The sequence below is a fragment of the Dermacentor albipictus genome, chromosome 10 (genome assembly GCF_038994185.2).
Source record: "Dermacentor albipictus isolate Rhodes 1998 colony chromosome 10, USDA_Dalb.pri_finalv2, whole genome shotgun sequence".
NCBI lineage: Eukaryota > Metazoa > Arthropoda > Arachnida > Ixodida > Ixodidae > Dermacentor > Dermacentor albipictus.
In genome coordinates, this window is record NC_091830.1 from 17,823,376 (window position 1) to 17,845,553 (window position 22,178).

The 22,178-nt window shown below is 48.8% G+C and overlaps 1 protein-coding gene across 7 annotated transcripts in view; it reads right to left on the minus strand.

Annotated features, from left to right (window-relative positions):
- The window catches only part of LOC135911500 (eye-specific diacylglycerol kinase-like), a 481,563-nt gene that overhangs the window by 319,300 nt on the left and 140,085 nt on the right, over nt 1-22,178 (minus strand). For 4 of the 7 annotated variants that reach the window (XR_011508884.1, XR_011508883.1, XM_070526834.1 and 1 more), the window contains exon 1: nt 636-1,036. The exons of the other annotated variants lie outside the window; for them this stretch is intronic. Coding sequence is in view for 2 of the 4 variants with exons in the window: in XM_070526834.1 (XP_070382935.1) it covers nt 636-907 (272 nt within the window). In the remaining 2 variants the exon portion in view is untranslated. Of the gene's footprint in view, nt 1-635; nt 1,037-22,178 lie in introns of those variants that run through there. 7 annotated transcript variants of the gene reach the window in all.

The following is a 22,178-nucleotide window of genomic DNA, read 5'->3' on the forward strand; positions in this document are numbered from 1 at the left end:
AAAGGAACAAAAAAATCTGTCTGTCTTTGTTCTTGTCTTTGATCGCGGCAAATCAAGAAACAAGAACACACGTTTTCGTTTGTTACAGAGTAGGGTGTTTACAAGCTTCATGCACATTGCCAAATCAATTGAGAATATGCCCTCATGTAAAAAAATCAGTCTAGATAAGTAGGAGAATTAGTGAATGCTCCTGGTCCAATGACAGTACGAATGCACACTAGGAGATGATGCAATGAAAGCATGACATTAGCTGAATTTTGAGCGATACATTTAGGATGCAGACATATATTTTGTCTCATAAAGGACAAAATCAGGAAAAGTGAGCAGAAACGAAGGCAACTATCACCCATTTCGCAACGTACCGGCAAGACAACCCAACTTCTTCATCGTTGAACGTAATGGACGCTTGGCTAACTCACGCGTCCCCATGCAGAAAGAGAAACGTTAGAGACTGCGGGTACACTTGAACCAAGAAAGTAATGGTCGAAGACAACAAGAAATGACTGGTTCAGCCTCAGCACATCTCCTATCTCCTTACCTTGCGCTGCCTTTTATGTCAATACCCCCAACCCCATCCTCGCTGCTTCATTATAAACATAATTAACACGGACCGACACGTCACACAAAGGACATACCTTGCGTGTCCTCTCTCCTTGGGCTGACAGAGCGTGTAGTGTGGCTCGGCACCCGTCGGCAGCACAATGTCCACGGAGCGCGACCGGTGTGCCTTGGCCGCAAGGTCAGGGTCCAAGTCCGGGTCCGGCGTGGGCACCTGGAGGAACGACGAGTCCACCGAGGCCGACCGGCCCTTAGCCACTTGCGGCACTTGGAGAGACACCACCGTGACCCCGGTGTCGCCCCCTAGGCTCACGCGATGGCCAGAGTCCGGCACCGACAGCGTCACCATGAGACCGCACGACGTGGGCGACACCAGGAGGTCCTCCTCGGCGTCCGTGACCTGCTCTTCGTCGGGCCGCGCCGAGGCCGCACTCTCGGACTCACTCTCTTCGAGAGTCTCCGATCCGGAGGAGAAGTATCGGGGCCTATCGGGAGGGCTGTTGCTGCGCGACGTGCTACGACTGAACTCATCCATGTACTGACAGTGGATGCACGCCGCGCACTGGCTCTTGTCGCTGGACGAGCGGCGCAGGATCCTCCACTTGGGCACGTCCAGCTGACAGGGCGCGTCCGTGGCAGTTGCCGGAGGACTGGGCACTGGCAGCGAAGTGATGCCACCTCCAGTGGCGCTGCCGAAGCCACCGTAGCCGCCATAGCCACCATAGCCAACACCAACACCGGCACCTAAGCCAACACCGGTGCCAACCATGCCTGCGGGGACCGCCGAAGGCGGCGCAGACGCCGAGGACGCAGCCAAGTGAGCCGAAGGGGAGGACGACGAAGACGACGTGGTCGCCGAGTCGAACGAGCGGGATCTCTGGTTCCTCGTCGAAGGGACCATGAGGAGGTTGTCCCCTCCGCAGGCGTCCTGGTCGTGCTCCTTCTTGAAGCGGATCTCGTCGAAGCTCGCCGAGCGCACCTGCTTGGGCACTTCGAGGCTCACCGACGTGGGCAGGTGGGACTCGAGGGCGGGGCCCCCCTTGGAGCGCCGGAAGGTCTCGCGAAGCCTCTGCATCGTGCAACGCCACGCGGCCACGGGAGGCACCGACGGGGCGGTCGCCGAAGAAGGCGACTCCGGAGCGCCACGGCTCGAGGAGCCGTAGGCGCCCGGGAGCCGTCCCGCCGATGCGGGAACGTCTTGCGAGACCTCGTTATCCAGTACTCCGCGGTGCCGCAGATGGGAACCCGCCTTCACCGAAAACGACGACGGTCTTTGCAGGTCTTCTCGCTATCACCGCGGGTGCCTCTGCTTCTCCTGCCGACCCACTCTTCCGCGACCGTAGCAAAAGCTGAGCAGAGAGTCGGTGCTTGTTCTCCTTTATGTTGTTCTCGTCCTTGCTTCTTGTCTGTCTCGTCTTTCCCGTTACTGATTGTAGTTACTGGCGTGACCCTCAAGTGATCCAGCTCGCGTCACGAGAGAATGTTCTGGTAGCAGCTCAGTACAAACAGTCTTCGGGGGTTGTTTAAAAGCAGAAACCACGAGTTCGTCTTTCGATTCTTCTGTTTCACTCCACCGGGCGCGAGAGGATGAACTTACCCAGAGATCCTCACTTGTATATCTGATGCATTCTCCCTACTTCACAACCACTGCAACGAGCGTGACGGTCTCCACAATTTCGATTACGTTATCTGTACAAAAGGTCTAGCACCATACCTAGGCAACAGCAAACTACCCTACAGAAATCTCAGGAGCCACTGCATAAGTAATTCTTTTTACTAACAAGGTTTCAGCTGAGGTGCTCAAAGCTGTGGAATGTTTTGTCTGTGCACGACGTTTGCGGTGCACGGGTCACTCTTGGTGCACAAAAACGAAGTATTACGCATGACTGAGATGGGAAACAAGGAATCACGCATTAGGTTTCTTTTTTAGTTTCGTTTCACTACCTCTGTGGGAAGTGAAAAAATCTACGCCGGTGACATACAAAGTGAATCTAAACTATCACGGCAGAGTTCCCTTATAGTGCAAAGGAGGGGGAAGCCCACGCATGTAGGGTCAATGAATTTGCCCACGAAACGAAAGTTAGGGCCGAAAATTGGATTTCACCGTCTCGGCAAGTTTCACAAAAGAACGTGACTCTTGTATAAACGGAAACTGTACGTCAGGACCTAGGAAAGGTAATTTTGTTAGCGGGCCACGAACTTTTGTTGCAGTTTGTTGACAAAAGTAGCCTACGTCCAGTGTTGTTAAGACTGGCCTTTAGTCTCTCCAACGGTGTCGTCCCTTTATTTTTGAAAGGACTCGCTCAAGCAGACAGGACAAGCTGACATTCGCTGTGAACTTCCAATCAGTGAGAAACTCTCTTGACTTTCACTTCTTTTCTAGTAGGGTGCCCAAATAGGACGCAGGGTGTTAACAAACTATGTACATTGTCAACAGTTGAAATGTTCGCCTCTATCCTCTTATTTCGCTCGGCTTGAAATGGCTCGGCAGAATGGATGACTTAAGAGGTGAGAATGGGTGAAAATTGCTCGGCAAGAAATGGGTGATTGAATGATAGACACAGTTGAACTAGCTAAATGACCCCTTATAAAATTGCGTGGTCTCCTTTCAAAATCTTGACACGAATTCTTTTCCCTCCACTGATTTGACAAGGCGAAGATGTCCGGAGCTCAGCTGCTCACACTATGCAAGCTAAAAGTGAACCCCTACCGCAATAGTTTTAAGACTAGCTTGTTTCTTTCCTCCACCGGATCAAAAAATTGTGCATCTGTCACCAACAGCAAACTTGTTTTTTTTTGTTATTTTACCGCTTCGAACCACAGTTATGCGGAAACGACATTACTGGTCACTTGTTACGAATAGTTTGTCACACCTCTCCAGCCCACTATTCAGGGTGCATTCCCATGACCGTCATCAAGCAAAAGCCTGCGTTTATTTGCTTAAGAGAAGGCCGATACTCGCAATCTATAGCAGTCTGGTTTACAGCTTCAAAAGCTATTCTACAAGAGGAGTTAGGGATCTTCTTATTTTTATTTTGCAAGTTCTGTAGAGTTGAAGAGGCTGATAAGATGAGATGGTCGGAACTACAGTGATGGCAGATCCCGATATATAATTGGTCTCACGGTAGTGACAAAAACACGTGTGGTCCCGTTTTACCAACGACAGTGGGCAGGTAAAGGCCGCTTATGACAGTTTAGTTATTGTTTCAGTATTATTGTCGCAAAGGAAAAACTGGCGACTGGCCAGCAAAACGCGAGCTCTGCGTTATATCGTACTGATAAGAAACTGCTGTGCTGCTTTTAGGTATTCTTGCGACACACGTCACAAATGTACACGTCACTCCAAAGGGCAGCGTTTCTTCAAGAATGGCGAACACGGACAGTGTTAATGGCTAAATTATCTGGTGCGAGAGTACTTAGCTACAGATGGAAACAATCGTATTGTTTTCTTTCGCGTATTTATGAAAGAGCGCGTATAACATATCGACTAAACGCGCGCTGAAGAACTTGCAACCATTCGGGAAAGTACCAAGAGCTTCTAAAAGTTGCGCGATTCGAGGTTCCTACAAACGCTTCCCGGAGGAGAAGATGATGTCCAAGACTACGCTGACGCGACAGGACCGAAGGGCTTTAAGTGAAGAATGTTTGCACAGGTGTGATATATAAGCTTCAGCGAGAAAGAGCTCCGGTGGAAAAAGGAGTCAAAAGAAAAAAAAATGCAGAATAAAGAAAACACAACAGGCTAAACCCCCGGATGCATAAAGCGAAGAACAACCAAACTGCGTTGCAACGGCGCCAAAGAGTTTTTCGGAAAGCGTATTGCTAGGCGAAGGGGCCGCGAAGCTGGTGGCGCGATGCATTCGCTCGGCGCCACTGCATTCACGAAGCAAGACGACGCCCCAGCTCTCTTCAAATCCGTAGAGCCGGTCGGGCGGCTCGCATGCCCGGAGCAGATTCGAGCGGCCGGCAGAGCCTCTCTTCTCCTCGACAAAGAAGAAGAACGCGAAGCGACGCTAGGCGGCAACGGCGGTAGGAGGGCATGTACAGCTGACACGCGATTCATGACCCGAGAAGAGCCACCTTCGAGACAAACTCACTTCAACCTCTCCCGTCTTGGATCAGCGTCGTCGCAGCACCGGCAACAGCGGCGGCGCGAAACGAGCAAAGGGCAGCGCGAGGTAGAGCCAAGTCGAGCCCGGTGCCGTTGGAGACCGCGTCGAGGTGGCGTCGACGAAGACGGAACGATATCGGCGGCAGTAAAACCACCGTGCGCACAGAAACGGACGTGGGCACGAACACAGACTTCGGCGAACACGTTTGCAGAACGAGGAGGAGTGGTGACGTCGGGGAAAAAAAATAACAATCAAGCGGCACGGCACGACGAATTCAAGTAGGCCGCTGTGTCGTAGTCGTCGTCGGCAATGACGGTTTTCTCTCTTCTTCCGGGGGCCGGAGGCAAAGGGAGCGGCGCCAGCGACGATGACAACAACGCGGATCTTGCGCGGGGTGTAGGTCGGCTCCTCCCGATGTGCTTGACTACGATTCAGAGACTCAATTGTCGTCGCGCACGGATCTTCTCCTTGGCTTTCACAGAGTGGCAGGCGATCTAAGATGCACGGATGGCGCGATGAAAACACGGTGCGGCGGGTGAGGATGCAAGTAACCACGGCACTCGACGGAACGGACCAACGAAGCGGTAGGTGAAGAGGGGATGGCGGCGGCGATGTAGTAGGATTTGTTGCACGCTTGGTCGGCGGAAAGCAGCGAAGGGCGTTTGGGGCGAGTCTTCACGACTGGGTATTATTTCTTTCTTTTTTTTTTACAAGTTGTTGTTGATGTAAGGTACTACGAGAAAGGCGCGGACTTTTTTTCTTCGAGAGCCGAGAGAAAAAAAGAGTCTTGTTTTGTGTGGTGGGGTTGAACGTTTTGGACCGGGCGCTCCGAACGCCGGCGGCGCCAGTGGCCCCAACACAGGTGCGGACTCCGTGGATTATCCCTCGGAGAGCGAGGAGAAAAACAACCTCCTTTCCCGACGCACCCTTTCCCACACGCCGCCGCAGGCCGCCGTTGTTGCCTCTTCTCCCAGCCGGTTCTATCGTTCGCTTCTCCCAAGAACGAGCGGTGCCTCTTCCATGCTTCTCTTTGCCTCGACTCCGTCTTCTCGGCGGTGTACGTGCGCGCGTCCCTCCTCTCAGTCGCCCTTTTTTACTCCCTCATCGTCGAGCACGTTGCGCGAAGCAGCAGCTACGCGGCGCTCGAATCGGCCGCCCGAGGTCACGTGACCGCACCGCCCTCCAATCGTGGACGGCCCTTTTGCGCGCGCTTCCTCTTCCTTTCTCCCGCCTTTCTTTTTTCTTGAGACTGTCGCTCGCTCGCAAGTTTATTTTTTTTTGCTATCTCTCTCTCGAAGCGCCATCTGGTGAAAAAGGGCTCAACTACCTTTCGTGTTGGCACGGCTTCCATCGCCTCTCCGAGGCTTCCTTTCGCGTTCTTTTTTTTTTGTTTCCCTCCCTTTTTCCTGCGCCGTTGGGCTCGATATGTAAACTTGTGCACGCGACTGGGTCAACAAACACTGCGCATACGCGTCTGCTCTGTTATTGAAGGCGGGTGTCCTTTTGCTGGTCGACCTGTATATAGACTGCACACACAAACACGAACAAAAGGAACTGGAAACATGAACAAAAACGATCCCGAAAGACGGCTGCGCTTCGTTTGAGGAGCGTTTTTTTCTGACGTTAGAGCATCTGTTTTCGCGCGAAATTCTTTACGTGGCTCTTTCTACCCCGATTTGGGATATTGGTTTGGAATGTAAGAAGAAAGGACTCACACATCAGAAAGTGGTGCCTGTAGTTCACATTCGTGAAGTCGACGCTGCTGAGCACGCTACGCTAGTGACTAGCGGATCGAAAACCCGCAGTGTAAGAAAAGTTACCTCCCGCTTTCCCAGGTAAGTGGAATACGGTGGAATTCGCAGGAGATGGTATTGGTACGGTAGTAGGTGTATATCCGGGTGGGTTTCAGGAAACGTATAGAGATAGCTTTAAAGTACGAGCGACGTTTTTTCACTCCGGCTTTTGATTCCACGCTTCTGTCACTTCGATTTGGTATCTTGGCGATATTGCCATTGGGTATATTCGGCTAGACATTTTATAAGAATGATGCATGTCGGCTAGGAGTAATATATAGAAATATGCTTCACAGGACTTCAGACAGACGTTCTAAAAAGCGATTTTAAGCATAGTATTTTTTCGTATTGCCGATTCTGATAGAGAGTCTTCTTCGTTAGGAGGCCCCTCAAAACCTTCCTAACACAGCCATTCTGGATGGGTATAGTATTGAACGGTACAAATTAAAAGGAACATGTTTATCGGCGTTTCTTTTGAAACTACAGGGACGGTGTTTTCTAAAGTCAAGCAATGAACATTTTGTATGAAGTAGTGCCAAGTTTATGGTTTAATAAAACGTCATTTTTTGTGATGTAAGCTGACCACATTTCTGTTGTGTGTGCTTCGAAAGCAAAAGAAAAGAAGAAGAAATAAAAAGATATCGAAACTGCAATTCTTTAGCGATTAGTCATTGCATCGGCGTCCTTAGTTTCGTAATTACGGTGTGTGAAGCACAGATGAAGGCTACTTTGGCAAATATGACGTCACATACGCGAAAGATCTGCGTTGGGAGAAGGTCTACTTCGACACTGTTCGAAACTATACAGTGTGGGAAACGAAACGAAGCGTGGGAGGCGGTAGGATTGCATTAAAGCAGTATACCGTATTTACTCGAATGCAGACCGGTTCATAGAATAATAATGATGATGATAATTATATTAATAGCGGGAAAAGTTTGGGGTTGACTTAGACTCGGCGATGCGGTTCGGCCGCAACCGATCGACACTGTCGATGGCAGGACAGGTCGATGACCCGAGGTGTACAAGTACGTTACCGAGTTTATCAGCACACAAAGAAAATCGGGAACGTCCGTACCGACGGAGGTCGCACAGGCGGACATGAAGGATGCCGCGAACTCTCGAGGCACTGATGGAATTTAGTTGGGATGACTTTCTACTTGCAGATGTCTTCGCCATGCCTACTTCGATCAGTGGGGTTCAGTGAAACTGACTGGCGGTGGCATGCGATGGAGTTCCGACTTATTTGGCAACGAGAGTTTCACGAATGCGACAGTGCCTCGACGGCACTGCACGACCATTTAGCAATTGAATGCTTCTGTTTTATTGCGTAAGAATCATATGGAAAATCGGGGCGCATTTCTGGGGTCGGCGTGGCCGTGATGTTCCGTATAAATTCCAAGGGCGATAAAATCGTCACCGCTCGCCGTATGCCGTATGTGCGATGGAATGCGCCTACGAGGGGGGCTACGCTACACGGTCCCTACCACCACAAGGGACGTACAGTCGCGGACAGAATAAAATGGACCACGGGATCTCCGAAAACGTTCAATTCCCGAGCAGCCTGTAGCAGTAACCAGTAAAACTGCCCACGACACCGTTGTTAGCATACTCTAGTCGAGGTCCAAAATGCAAATACCAGATTGCGTTGTGAGGTTGCGGAGATATTCAGCTTTTTCTTGGATTTCGTGGTCCGTAATATTCTGTCCGCGACTCTACACCACTCGTGCACGCACGCACTTGTGCGGAAGTGCGGCATACAGCTTCATCCTTCTAGACCGTCCGCCAAGCGCCTTATTGAACTAAATTATTGCTTAAAAGAAGACTGCGTCAGAAGAAATGTGTTCAGTACGACTTACACGCAAGCTGCAGACACGATAGCTCTTGATTGTTATTCGAATATACGAGGAATGATAAATTTATTAAGCCACAATTGAAAGGCAAAGCCCTCTTCCAGCTGCCGTTTGACGTCTGCCTGAGCGGTCGAGGCCGCCCGGTGACGGTGCCGTGTGCACAGCAACGTCCTCACTCTTGAAGGCCCTCCACCTGGTACAAGTGCGTTATTGGACTAATTTTATTTCTCAAAGGAATATGTGTAATAAAATTCTCAAAGTACGACTTACGCTAAACGTACTCACATGATAGCATCGGACTGTATTACGAATATACGAGAAAAGGTAAGTCTGTTACGCGGAAACTCAAACACAACCCCTTTTCCAGCTGCCTTCTTTTTGGGTGAGCAAGCCACGAGAAATTCCGACCAACAAGAGGCGGCCAGCTTCGATGTAAAAACTCCTAGGCACTTCTAATGAGTTGTGAATGCGAAAGCATGGATGTGCGATTGAAAGCCTCTGAGCTGAGCTTCGAGTTAGGAACTTACCGCGGGCAAGCGAGCGCGTCGGGACGCTTGGCGTGTTTGATTTGGCCTTACCGAGGCGCAGTTAGAACGCAGGTGAGAGCTTGTGCGGACAAGGAATGCATGGATAAATCTGGTTTCCGAGGGCGAAAGCGTGGGTGACGGGGCGTCACATCGATGCCCTCTCCTCTCGCGCAACACCTGGCGCGCTAACGACGCAGCTGCCCACTCTGCTCCGTCGAGGATCGCTTATGGCGTGGCGGCGCCATAAGCGATGGAACTCCGTCGAGGTGGACTCGACCGTCGAGGTGCAGCGATGGAGCTCCGTCGATGCGCACTCGACCGTCGAGGTGCAGCGATGAAACTCCGTCGAGGCGCACTCGACCGTCGAGGTGCAGCGACGGAACTCCGTCGATGCGCACTCGACCGTCGAGGTGCAGAGATGGAACTCGGTCAAGGCGCACTCGACCGTCGAGGTGCAGCAATGGAACTCGGTCAAGGCGCACTCGACCGTCGAGGTGCAGCGATGGAACTCGGTCGAGGCGCAATCGACCGTCGAGGTGCAGAGATGGAACTCCGTCGAGGCGCACTCGACCATCGAGGTGCAGCGACGGAACTCTGTCGAGGCGCACTCGACCGTCGAGGTGCAGCAATGGAGCTCCATCGAGGTGCACTCGACCGTCGAGGTGCAGTGATGGAACTCCGTCGAGGGGAACTCGACCGTCGAGGTGCAGCGATGGAACTCCGTCGAGGCGCACTCGACCGTCGAGGTGCAGCGATGGAACTCCGACGATGGGATATCCGTCGAGGTGCAGTCGTGACGTGGCCTGGTGGTGAATGGGTAATTTGGATGCCGACGGACGCCGGATTTTTCGCTCAGTGAGCCATTAGACGCTTTCGCATCAAAACGCAGCTTAAAACGGATATGACCCGCAATACATGGCGAGACGGGGCGCATTTTTTTAAATCTAAATGTTAGTCCGCGTAAATTATTTGTGATGTTTGAAATCTTCGCGCTTCTTGTGCATGTCTGTCTCAACGCCACAAACGCGAAAGCGTAACTTTTCATACGGTCAGTTTGACACATCCATGCAACGAACCTGGGCGCAGGAAAGCTAACGCGAAGCCAATAGCAGCACTTTATTTAATACGTTTCAGATGAAATTTTTCACCTGTGGGTAGTCCAGGAACCAAATTACTAACTCATTACAATTGCAAATATTTATTCACGCAAAACATTTTTTGTATGAATCTATCATGCCTGGCAAGCAATAGAGGTGAAAAAGCTTTTCAATTTTCTTTTCATGGAGAATTTTAAATTGTTTATCATGTGGCTCTATGGGGTAAATTAAGTAGCATTTTTCTGTAATTATGAACCGACTAGCGAAAGGAAAAGGAATGCAAAAAAAGAAATTCTAGAGCTTTAAGTGCCAAAACAACGATCTGCTCACGAGGCACGCAGTAGTGTGGGAATTGCGAAGTAGTTTTGACCCCCTAGTGTTCCTTAACGCGCCCCGTAATGCAAACACACAAGCGTTTTTTTTTTAAATTTTTGCCACCAAAGTGACCAGAATCGAACTCGCGATATCGAGTTCCACAGCGCGAAAGGGCGCTGTACCAGGAATGTTCCATTCGAAGCAACTTCCAAAAATACTCACGCCAAATCCATCTGGAAAGAGCTCACGAGAAAATAATGTGCGGCCCAGACGCATAACACGGACAGGAGCACAGCAAACTTGCTTGATTGTTTCGCATTTGAAAACCGGACCTGTTCCCTGAACATCGCAAAACCAATTTACACTAACGCGTTTTGTTACTTCTGCTCCTACTGAAGATAGTATTCCGTCTGCTTTGCCACTTCCGTCATCGTCGACTATACCTCAACATTCAGGCAAATTTCATTCTCTCGGTCTGTCCACGTGATCATCCAATTTCCTGGCACGCATCCCGAACAGCGCGGCACCTCTTTATGTTACTTGAAAGTTGAGCTAGAGTCGAAGTTGGGTTTAATATTACGGCGACTTTATGTGTTTGCTTGGTTGTTTGACGATAAACGTGCGGAACTAAACCACTCACCGACTCGCCGAACCACGGAAGCAGCTCGTATAAGTTCCGGTCTTTTCGCTAGCAAACGTGCGTGAAATACATTGCCACTAGGCGCGATTTTTTGTTAAATACGAGAACGGGAACGTTCTACTGCTCCCATTTAACGAACAACCCGCGCTCTCTTCCTGCATTACCGTCGTGCCGATCTGTCCTGCCTACGCGAAGAAGCAATTTGAATGGGCGCCGTTTTGATAATTCTCTTCTAATCCAGCGCTTGTCAATGCCTGTTAAAGCGCCAACACTGCGCGTTGGATATACCCTCTGAAAAGTTTCCACTTTCACGCAGTTCCATTATTTCACACAACGTTCGTGGTAATAATACAAAAAACTACAATCTCCAGTTTTACGTCCCAGAATCCGGTTTTGCGTCTCAAAATCACAATATGACCATGAGGCACGCTGTAGTGGAGAATTCTCGATCTATGTTACCGTCCGGGATCCTTTAAATTGTACTGAATGCACGGTACACGTGGCATTTATAGCATTTCGCCCCCCCCACCGAAATGTAGCTGTCGCGACCCGGAGTTTGATCCCGCGCCCTCGGGCTTAGCAGCGCAACGCCAAAATCATCACGCCACCATGGGAGGTCCAAGGTAGCATACAAGGCCTTTAAAACGTCGTTTTAAAGAACAAAGCATACAAAAAAGATGTTTGACCAATTTCGCCGTTTTAGAGACATTTCTGAGCAGACAGATCTACTCTAACTTTGGAATACGTTTTAGAGACATTTCTGAGCAGACAGATCCACTCTAACTTTGGAATACGTTAAGAAAAGGTTTTTAAAAAACTAGTCATATCTATGTCTTTTGGAAACCATTTTGAGACCATGTTCCCGGTGGAATACGTCATTTCTTTGTCAGCCCTCTAGCGTCAGCGGAGCGAAGATTGCTGTGTTTGGTCTGCAGCCGTTAGAAGGCTGACAGATGGTATCAGCGCGGCTGGTAGAGTTGCCGGAGGTCGGATGCGCCACAGTACAGATTGCTTTCGCCGTTTTTCATCGTGTGCGATGCGCTACAACACGCGTAAATTTAAATGTGGTGACTGCTCCCAATTCCACGTATTCTCTAAGAATAGCTATAGGAGCACAGAATTCGGTTCCTACCTCAAAAAAAGAAGAAAAAAACGCTCACCAAAGGCCGGCAAATCATCACAATACTTTACTTTGTCCGTTTGAAGCAATCCAGAACAGCGGCGTTCATATCCTAGCAGTACAACCGCAATATACGACTTCATGTTCATTTAGGGCGTCAGCTAGGGAGTTTCATCGGGAATACCTGAAGTATACATAGGTCGTCGCGGGCGAAACTACAGCTTACAAATTATGTAGCTTTGGCTTGCGAGGGGCACGCTTTGCATATTTCCGGGGACGCTCTCGTCCGCGCACTCACGGACACCGATTAACGGAGACATGTTTGTTCATACTCGTTGTCAGCACCGACTTTCTTGGGTACTTTACCGCCTGAATTGTCACCGCTGTTCGAGCGATACCTTGCACAAATGGGCATCGTGAATGCAGCAAATTATGGAAGGAGAACCATCACATTGTTTTGCGAGAACAATTCTTATGTGATCGCTGCCCACTTGGACCTGCTGCTGATGCCTCGCCCACTCGCTTGTTCATCCGCTCGCTCGCTTGCACTTTCGTTAGTACTCGGTCTCTTGCTCGTTCGTTGGCTTGCTCGCTCACTCGCACGTTCTTTTGTGTTTGCGCGCTGGCTCACGTGTCACTTTGCTTGCTTGATCGTGGGCTCGCCCGTTCGTTCGTTTGTTCTGTGGCAGTGCAGGCGACGTTGCCGTGTCGATGTGCAAGAAGCCCCAACTTTATTCTCTCTGTTCGCGTGATTTCTCCGCTCGCGCCGGCTTGCCCAAGTTTGTCGGCGGCGGCGGGTCGGTGCATCTTGTGTTGTGGTAGCAGGAGCAGCTGCGCCGCTGCAGTTGATTAGTTCGTACGGTAGTTAACGCAATTTCTGTAAGGCCACACATGTCAGCGAACTCACCGCAATTTCCTTCTTTCCTTCCCTCCTCTCTCTCCCTATTATCTTTGTTTTCCCCTTTGCCATTCCCCGGTATGGGGTAGCCAACCGGACGTTATTCTGGTTAACCTCCCTGCCTTCTACTTATCTCTTTCCCTGCTTCCCTCGTGTGGTAGTTGCCGTTCCCTGCGACTGGTTCTGGAGGTCATGCGATGTGACGTTTTAGTAGAACGTATGTTTTTGTATACACTTCGATTGTTGAACCAAGTATGCTTTACAAGCTCCGTTAGTTTCATTTGGGTGGAAATTATTTAGCAGGATGTAATAAACTATGTTCAAGCTACTGTGTGCCCCTGCTTGCGGCCTGAGAGGCTATGTATCTGCCACGTCACTTCTTGACCTCAAAAGCATGAGAAACACTTGCAATTATCTGTTCGATAATGGATGACTCACCACGACTACATTGTAGCAGGCCACATGCTCTGCGGCATTCGTACTTCCGCTGCGCTACGAAGCCCCTCAGTATGAACTGTTCTACTTGCTTTGCGTGAAGTAAGAAAAATGAAGGAGTCACTATTCAAAATAATACATGTTACGTAGGCCTATTGAAGAAATTGCGCTCATTCATTAAGGCAAAAGATATTCAACAGCTATCTAGATCCATACGCTTTTGAATGCATGCTTCCATGCCTAGGTGAGTTCGCAGCATTTTACAGAGTTATGCCAGATGTTCCCCGCTATATTTACATATCATGTCCGCAGCATTCCATTGCCTAAATTTGCAAATTTTCTTTTTGATGATGTCAAAGATTCTTGTAAGGATAAAAATTGAAAGTACTGGCACTTGTGGTTGAATTTACTGAGGAGCCTACGGTGACGCATGTCAGTGCACTATGAAAGTTGCGAGCTAGAATGGCCATGGCGTTGCTACTTAGAGTGCATACGAGATGGGTGATCTGCACAGCTTAGTGACGCATGGCAGTGCGACATTTATTCGTACATAATTAATTGCATAGATTGTCCCCTGTCCCGAGGTCTGTTAGTAGACAACGCAATTATAAGGCTGCAATATGCAAAGAGATCAAGCAGAGTCATACTAATACGTGGTTCGTTGATTTCGGTGCTTAAGGGCAGTATGCTCAAATGCATACGGCGTTTGCTTCTTGCTTTCTTGCAATGTGCTAGCTGACCTTTTCCTTGAAGTGCGCTGGCATGAACACTATTACACTATTTTCCATTTTCTTCTTCACGAGATATTATTCCATTCACTGAGTCAGAAAGCCAAGCAGGTAGATTGCTAGCACAGGAAGGAAGAATGAACACAGTTTTCATTTTAATTGCATAAGTTGTCAGTAACCTTAATTTAATTGGAGGGTATGCTAAAATAAAATCTACATATCTATGTGCAAACTTCATCGAACTGCTTGCGTTTGTGACTCACAATACAGTGTTTGTTGTATCTCCCTATCCTTAGTTCATCACACTTTCCTCCCCATCTGTCATCCCCCCATACCGCTCCCATGTGTAGGGTAGCAAACCGGTTGAGCTAAACTGGTTAACCTCTCTGCCTTTCCTTTTCCACTTTTTCCTTCCTTCCTTCCTTCCTTGACAGGTCTTCGAAAACTTAGTCTCCTTCTCAGACTGTTGCTTAATAGTGTTTTTACGTTTCGTTACAAGCAGAAATATTTTGAAAGAATGTGTAGGCATGCCCACTTATTGACAAAGCATATCTGCAGTGAACGCTTCAAGTTCAATGCCGCGAAGTGAAGTACACGGGCTTATATGTACCATAGGTAGTATCCGGTTGCGGCTTTCTGGCGCAGCCCGTGTCACCTACATGAAAACATTACGCCCACCAACGTTGCACAGCATTTGTGCCTCCCAAAACCTCTCATGACCTGAATTATCAATGTGCGACTTGCATTGCCCTTTCCAGCGTTTGTTTATGTATCCCGAGCACGTCAAATAACATTTTCACACAATTTTCTACGTTGAGTGACATTTAAATTTGTCTTGGGGCAAACTGCACGACGGGCTTCAGTTCAGTACCACAATGTCTTAATATCGTGACCGTCATTTAAATGTAGCTTCCTTGGTCTAGAATGCACATCGGTTTACACCCTACGGCAGCATTTAAAACTTCCATTTGAAGTTGTAAACGCTGCACGTTCTACTCATGATCGAACAAGCTCGCGCTGTGTTCTCTAAATATGAAGCTTCCGTAAATATTTCCCGTTGACAGCTTAGATCACAAAAGATTGATTACGATGCTCCTTTACAACGCTGCCACATACAGCTACACTTGATGTCGCAATACAAACCTTTACAGCGCAATATTCCCAACTCATTTGATAGTTTTAAAGTTTGCTTGACAGCGCAAGGGCACCAGAAGGGACACAAGAGAACAGTTTTCACTTATGTCTCCTCTGGTGTACTTGCGCTATTAGTCAAACCTTAAATCATGGTTTCCCAATAAGCCCAATAGCAGACCCTTGTCAACTGGTAGGTTGCAATTGGCATGTCGCAGAACTGCTATGACGTGCTCCAATAGATTAATTTAGGAACCTCCGCTCTGGAAGCGTTCTTCCTATTGCCTGATGTCATCCAAAGCGACAAGGTACAACAGGAAAGTGATTAGCACCCCTACACACGGAGCAAATCAAGGCGTCCACTTCCAATATCGTCGATCATGTCCGACACACCCCACGGCTTTCATTTTTTCTTTTGTCAGTCTCGCACCACACGTGGAACCCTTGAGGGAGTTATGCGTCCATCAAGAAGGAAACGCCTGCCGCACGCCCCGATCTGTTCGCGTCCACTCAAATCGACATGGCGCCACATATTTCCGTCGCCCCGCAGTCCTGCCGGCTCCGGCAGAGTCGATCACGAGCTACAGAGACATTCAATTCGAGGCAGACGTGACGATGCTGTCGCATGCGGCCGGCTGTATCCTGCTAAGTGCTAAGTGGACGCATTCCCGCGTTGCCCCGGGTTACGTCGCACTAATCGAACAGCCTCTCGTTCCTGCCACTCATTTCCTTTTTTTGTCCCTCCTTTGACTGTCATGCTTCTTTTGTGCTTCCTTTATGCTTCCTCAGTGCTTCTATTTTGTTTCCGTTATGCTTTATTTCATTGCTTTCTGCCTGCTTCCCCTACTTCTTATAACCTTTATTTCTGGACGGTAGATGAACAAGAAAGACACGCGGCAGAAAGAGCGCAATGCGGGAACGGAACACTTGTCGTGCCACTTGTCAATCGAATAACACACGTGGTGGATGCCCGCCCAGCTCACTTCCTTCCTTCCCTTTCCCGTTTCCTCCGTCGTGTCCCGTTTCCACACCGCTTACTTCCGCTTTTGGAAGAAAGTTTCCTCCAGGCGTGTCAAGAGCCTTCGCACGTCGCTCATCCGTACCTTTTGGAAACTGGCCCAGCCAGGTGCTCGAAAAAGAAAAAAAGAAACTCTTCCACTGCCGAGCACTCCGCACTAAGCTGTACATCCCGAAAGGGGACGTCGCAAGAACGTTTAGAAAGGAAACGGGAAAAACAATTATGTCCTTTTTATACCGCTGGACTGTTTCCTACCGAAGATAGCAACCTCTTCTTCTTTTTTATCTCTATTTATGCTCAATACTGCTTCTGGGAAAGCAGCGCTCGGTTTGGCGCGTTGCTGCTTCATAACATCGGAACCGGGCCACTTGGATGATTCGCGGTAAAGAAGTAACGGTGTGTAGCACCGAGGAGCAGCCTAAGGCACTGTTGTTATACTACTGCGTTCATTTTCGCACCGAGACAAGTGCAGGTGCTGAAAGAAGAAGGCCAAATTGCTTATTGCTGCTTACTTCGAAAAGGAGTATTGACATGACATTTCTCGCTTGTTGTGTTATTTTGCATCAAACGAAAGTCCTATATCAGGAAACAATAAAAGAAAAAAGAGAGACTCAGAGCGCCCTAGAGAATTTACTACAATGGCTTTCTGAGTACCGGCTTCGTTTCCCAGGAGCTGTCATGATGCCACGACACGGGGGGTGGTCACGTGACAGTCGAAGGTGGCGAAGTATTCCAGAGACTTGAGACTTGTTATTATTGTTGTTATAGTTTGGTATGAAAACAATACCATGCGCAGAGAGGGCCAAATAGGGAAGGAGCAGGCTGGCAGCTGCCACCGAAAGGGGAAAAAAGCCTTTTCCTTAGGAAGGAGTGGTTATAAAGGAAGTTGAAGATAAGGAGAAGGGAAGTAAAGAAGAAAGGGCAATTTTACAAGCCACAAGGGCTAAAGTAAAGACACACCGCGTGGCACTGTGTAGCAGCATAGCAGACGACCAAGCGAGCTGAAGAGTGTGCGAAGACGTCGTGGTGCTCTGCCCCCACGTGACCAAATTCGGATTTGTGACGTCATAACACACAGGCATCTTGGGAAACGAAACTTCACATGGTACATAATAACATGTCTATAGCTTCGTGAGAAAGTAATGGCGCCGGCTTCACCAGGCTACAGCAAAGCTCATCGGCACATCGACGAAGAAAGTCGTTTTACTAATGCGCGAAGCACGACTACGGAAATGACTCTAGGCATTTCGCTGTCTCCTCACTTGCTGAATAGCACGTGGACAAATGCGTCTACGCCTCTTAATCTCGTTTCGCATAGGCCTCACATAGCACGGGGAAAATGTTTTCAAGCATGCTCCGCTTGCCTTGTCGAACCCATGTGTAACAACATTAAGACTGTAGCTATCTCTGTCAAGCTCGCGTCAAATATGTTAGAGCACACCACGTGGTCAAAACTAATTGAGAGTTCTAAACCAATGCTTGTGTCATCGCTCGTCTAGCTTCAACTCGCTGTCGTGTAAAATAAAGAAAAGAAATGAAGAAACCGACAGCCTCCGGGGTAATGGTGTCAGCTGCAGAGCAAATCATCCCCCTTAATGGGTGTAGCATCTTTAAAGTGTCGCAATTGACCGTGTGACATAACGTGGTTGGAAGTTTAAGTCTCCACCGCGGCGGCCGCATCACCTAAATAGAGTGGAACCCACTAACTACTGTACTTACACTTAGGGTTACGTAATAAAAACACCATTGGTATAAGTTAATCAAGAGTCCTCCCCAATGGCGTCTAAAGCAAGGTACTTTGCAGTTTCTGGACATATACACCGCAAAGTTTGTGTGGAACGAGTTATCGCCAGAAGTTAGCGCCTGTTGTCAAAGAGAAAGAAAAAGAAAGATAATGTACAGCAATTTCTTGTCTTAAACGGACACCAAAGGAGAAAAAAATCAGTCGAGCTGCAATAGGAAATTACTCGGCTCTCGCAGTTCTAACTATGCACGCTTTCATATGTCGTCGTGATCATCATCATCATCATCATCATCATCATCATCATCATCATCATCATCTTTACCGTCGTCATCTTTACCGTCACCCATCACTCTTAGCCCCTTTCCACATTACCAGTGGTGAGTGGCGCGTTAGAACACGATGGCTCACTCATCGTCATCGTCGTCGTCGTCGTCGTCGTCGTCGTCGTCATCATCATCATCATCACCTTTCCCGTCACCCATCACTCGTATCCCCTTTCCACATTCCAAGTGGTGAGTGGCGCGTTAGAAGACGATCGCTCACTCTAACGACTCCGTGTTTCTTGGTTAACATAAATTCATCCTGTCTAATGCACTCTTGTTACAAGTAATTTTGAAGCCCCTTGGCACACATGCAAACGCGTCTGTATTAATACGTTCCCCATGCAAATCCCTTAGATGTAAGCACACCGCTTGAGTTGCAAGACCCTCCCATCTCCGTAGATTCTCTGCGCTGTTTCTTTATCCCAGCTATGAAATGGCAGGAAATAGAAGTGTGCAATCATAGCGTTCTGCCGGCGCTAATGTATTCGGCAGAAGCTATCAACTGCGCAGCGAACGACGGAGCAGAAAATTAAAGGCGCAGAACGGTAACACACAGGAAGACCACCCGGTGGGCATTAGAGAACAAACGGGGTTATCCAATATTCTAGTGGAAATCGAGAGGAAGAAAGTGAGTTTTCGCGGGCTATTTATTGGGTAAGGCAGGTTACCCGTGGCTTAGTTGCTACAGAATGGGTACCAATGGAAGGGAAGCGCAGTATTTGACGGCGTAAAACAAGGTGGCAAGATGAAATCGGGAAATTTCCAGGCACGACTTGGAATCAGCTAGCGCAAGACAGATGTAATTGGAGATCGTTGGGAGATTCCTTCGTCCTGCAGTGGCGATAAATGTGGGCTGAATATGATGGTGATGATGATGCCAGCGGAGGCCAAAAAGGGGTAATTGGAGATAGTTGGGTGAGTAATTTCTCCTGCCGCGGATATATAAAAAAAGATTATGGTAATGATGACGATGACACACACAAAAAAACAGCATGTTCGGACGTACATTTATCTCAGCGGTTCCATTCTGTTCCAGGAAGCTAAACGAATGCGCCTCTTGCATTTGCACTGGCATCGTTGATGTGTGGTGATATCTGAAACCCTCCGTATAGATACATATATATGCACAAAATACGGAAGGCTATACCTGACTGACCTGATGTTTTATTTACTCCTTACTTTTTATTTCATGCCTTCTTTTCTTTCACATTTGTTGCTCGCATGGTTATATTTTTGATGCTTGCGGCCCCACAACCGGATCTCCGACGGCCCATTTTCTCAGTTTCGCATGATAATAAGTAAAGAAAGAGGCAGGCAAAACGTGATCCCGTACTAACCATCTTGTACAAGCTCGGTTACCGTCTTTGATACATTGCTTGTCCGCTTCCTAGCCTCGCTTGCAACGACATTTCTCTTGCACTCCTGCATCTCGTAACTGTAGCGATCTCCAATTACCCCGGTCTTGTCGTCGTCCTATAGCCTATCCACACTGCGGCTGTTTTTTTTTTCTTTGTTTCGTGATCCCATAGGTACCTCCTTTGTTTCCGACCTAGAAGCCTTGTTATCCAACCCACGATTATTTCGGGAACGAGCTTTAGCCGGCGAGGAAACGGCCAGAACCTAAAGAAATAAAGAGCGCACTCGAACTTTAACTCTGCCGGTTAGTTCGTGGCCCAGTTTTTCCTAACGAACGTGACCGGCGACCGCGTCGTATTTCTCAGGCCGTCGGGCCGACTAACGGGTCTCAACACGAGCCGCCCGCCTGCACTTCTTTCAAGCTTGAATGGCCGACTGGCCCGCGACTTCTGGACTGGCTGCGGCGTTAAATCGAGCGCCGCGTTTCTTGAGCTACGCAGTCTAATGTCTCGCCACGTCATGCACGTCATGCACGTCTCGTCTTCGCGGCATCCAAAACAAATCGTCCTTTCCTGGAAGGAAGCTAAGCTCGGGATGTTTCGCCGATGTTTCAAGCTCGGGCTCTCGCTTGGTCCACTGCCAATGAACGCCGGAATAAAGAGAGAGAGAGAGAGACAGAGAAAGAGAGGAGGGGAGGAGGGAAAGAGATAAGAAGAAGGCAGGGAGGTTAACCAGAATCACGTCCGGTTGGCTACCCTACACCGGGGGAATGGGAAAGGGGGAAACAAAGATAACAGGGAGAGAGAGGAGGGAAGGAAATTGCAGCGAGTTCGATGACGTGTGTGGCCTTACAGAAAATGCATTAATAGTCACAAATGGTCGCACAAGCCCGTCGTCCTTAAGAGAGGGAATGCATGGTTACATAGTAAGAACAGGTAAGGAAGATATAAGCTTCCGCAGCTGTGTCGCAAAGCGAGACAGACCAAATGGGTTCCACTGGCTGCTTCTTGCGCTGAAAGGGAACACAAGACGTGGGTTTTTCGAGAAGTCTCGCTGTAGTTCTTTCCTAGAAGAGTTTCCTTTAAAAAAAAGCTCGCCATACCGGTCCTGTGAAAGCGGCCGTCGAGCGAAGAGGTTAGAAATCGCCACTACAACTGCAAAGGGCGTGTGCAATGCTTTATGGCTTTATAGTAATGGTAGCTATTATACTTGAAAGTAATGGTAGGAACGGTGAGTAATAACAATTTCGACAGCACGCCGCCGCCCATAGTGCCGCTGCAACAACACTGAAATCAGTTGCTTGGCTGCTTACTTTATACATATGAAAGGCTAGTGACGTCACACCACACGTCGCAAGCTGGCATCGCGGCGACAGCTTGCGCTACAATAATCTCTACCCGGAAAGGTATGCGGGTAAACGCTGCGTGTTTCGCATTGCTATCAGGAGCACCTTATCATCTATTATGCGGTTTGGATGCTTGTTTTGAGACTGTTCCTTGTTGAAAGGTATGCTGTTCTGTACGTTGTATGCGTGAGAGAGAGAGTGAGAGAGTGAAGAAATCTTTAGTTAACGATAAAAATAGATTATTCTCATTGGAGAGCCTTAGTCAAGAGCCCCACTGGCCTTAGCCTCCTGTCCAACCTGTATACCTGATTAAAAAAAAATGTATGCACTGTTCACTTCACTTTGCTCAGCCCTTGCAGCCTCTGCCTTGCGGTGCTAAGAGCCATTGCATATTTTGCTGGCTTACGGACTAAGGGCCATTGATGAATGTAGTTTTCTGCGGACGAACGTGTAAGAATCTCGGAATCCTAGCCACATACAGCTTAGTTGTAAAAGAGGCCTGTAGCAGCCATATGTGTTCTAGACTAGACAAGCGGCTGTGACTCATTACTTATTGTCGTGATGCGCGCGTGCGTGTGTTTATGTGCACTAGTCAGGGACACCCATCAAGCGGAACAGTTCGGAGAACATGTATTACCACGCGTCCTTGCATTCTCAAATGATTCTCGACTCGGAGTTCTTCATCTTCTCCACCGAGTTATGCACAGCGGCGCCGCTCGGCTCAAGATGACGCTTCACTTCTAAAGGATTGCCATGGGGGGACCACTTCTATCGCAGTGACCACTTCTGTCGATGGGAAGCACTGCCATAAGCTTGCTTGAGTTCCGGTCGGGTGTTGAGTGGCGAAATGCTCTAGAATACGGAAGGTATTATTTCTTTTATTAGCCCTCTTTAGCCTCCTTTTACTTCCCTGTTCTTCCCCTTCATCGCTCTGGGAAGCCGCACGCCAGAGACATGCATATCCGGCCACCCTCTCCGTTTTTCCCTTTAGTAAACTTTCGTTCTCCTCTCCCACAGCGCATGCTAGGAAGTTAACAAATTGAAATAACAAAAGGGCAGGAGAGGACGCTGTTTCCTGTGCTGGCCTTACTTCACTTTTTGTCGCGTCCCAGCACACCGCATTAATTATGAACTAACTGGCCCAGCAACAAGTAGTGATGCATTCTCTCTGACTCTCGCTTCAGTCGG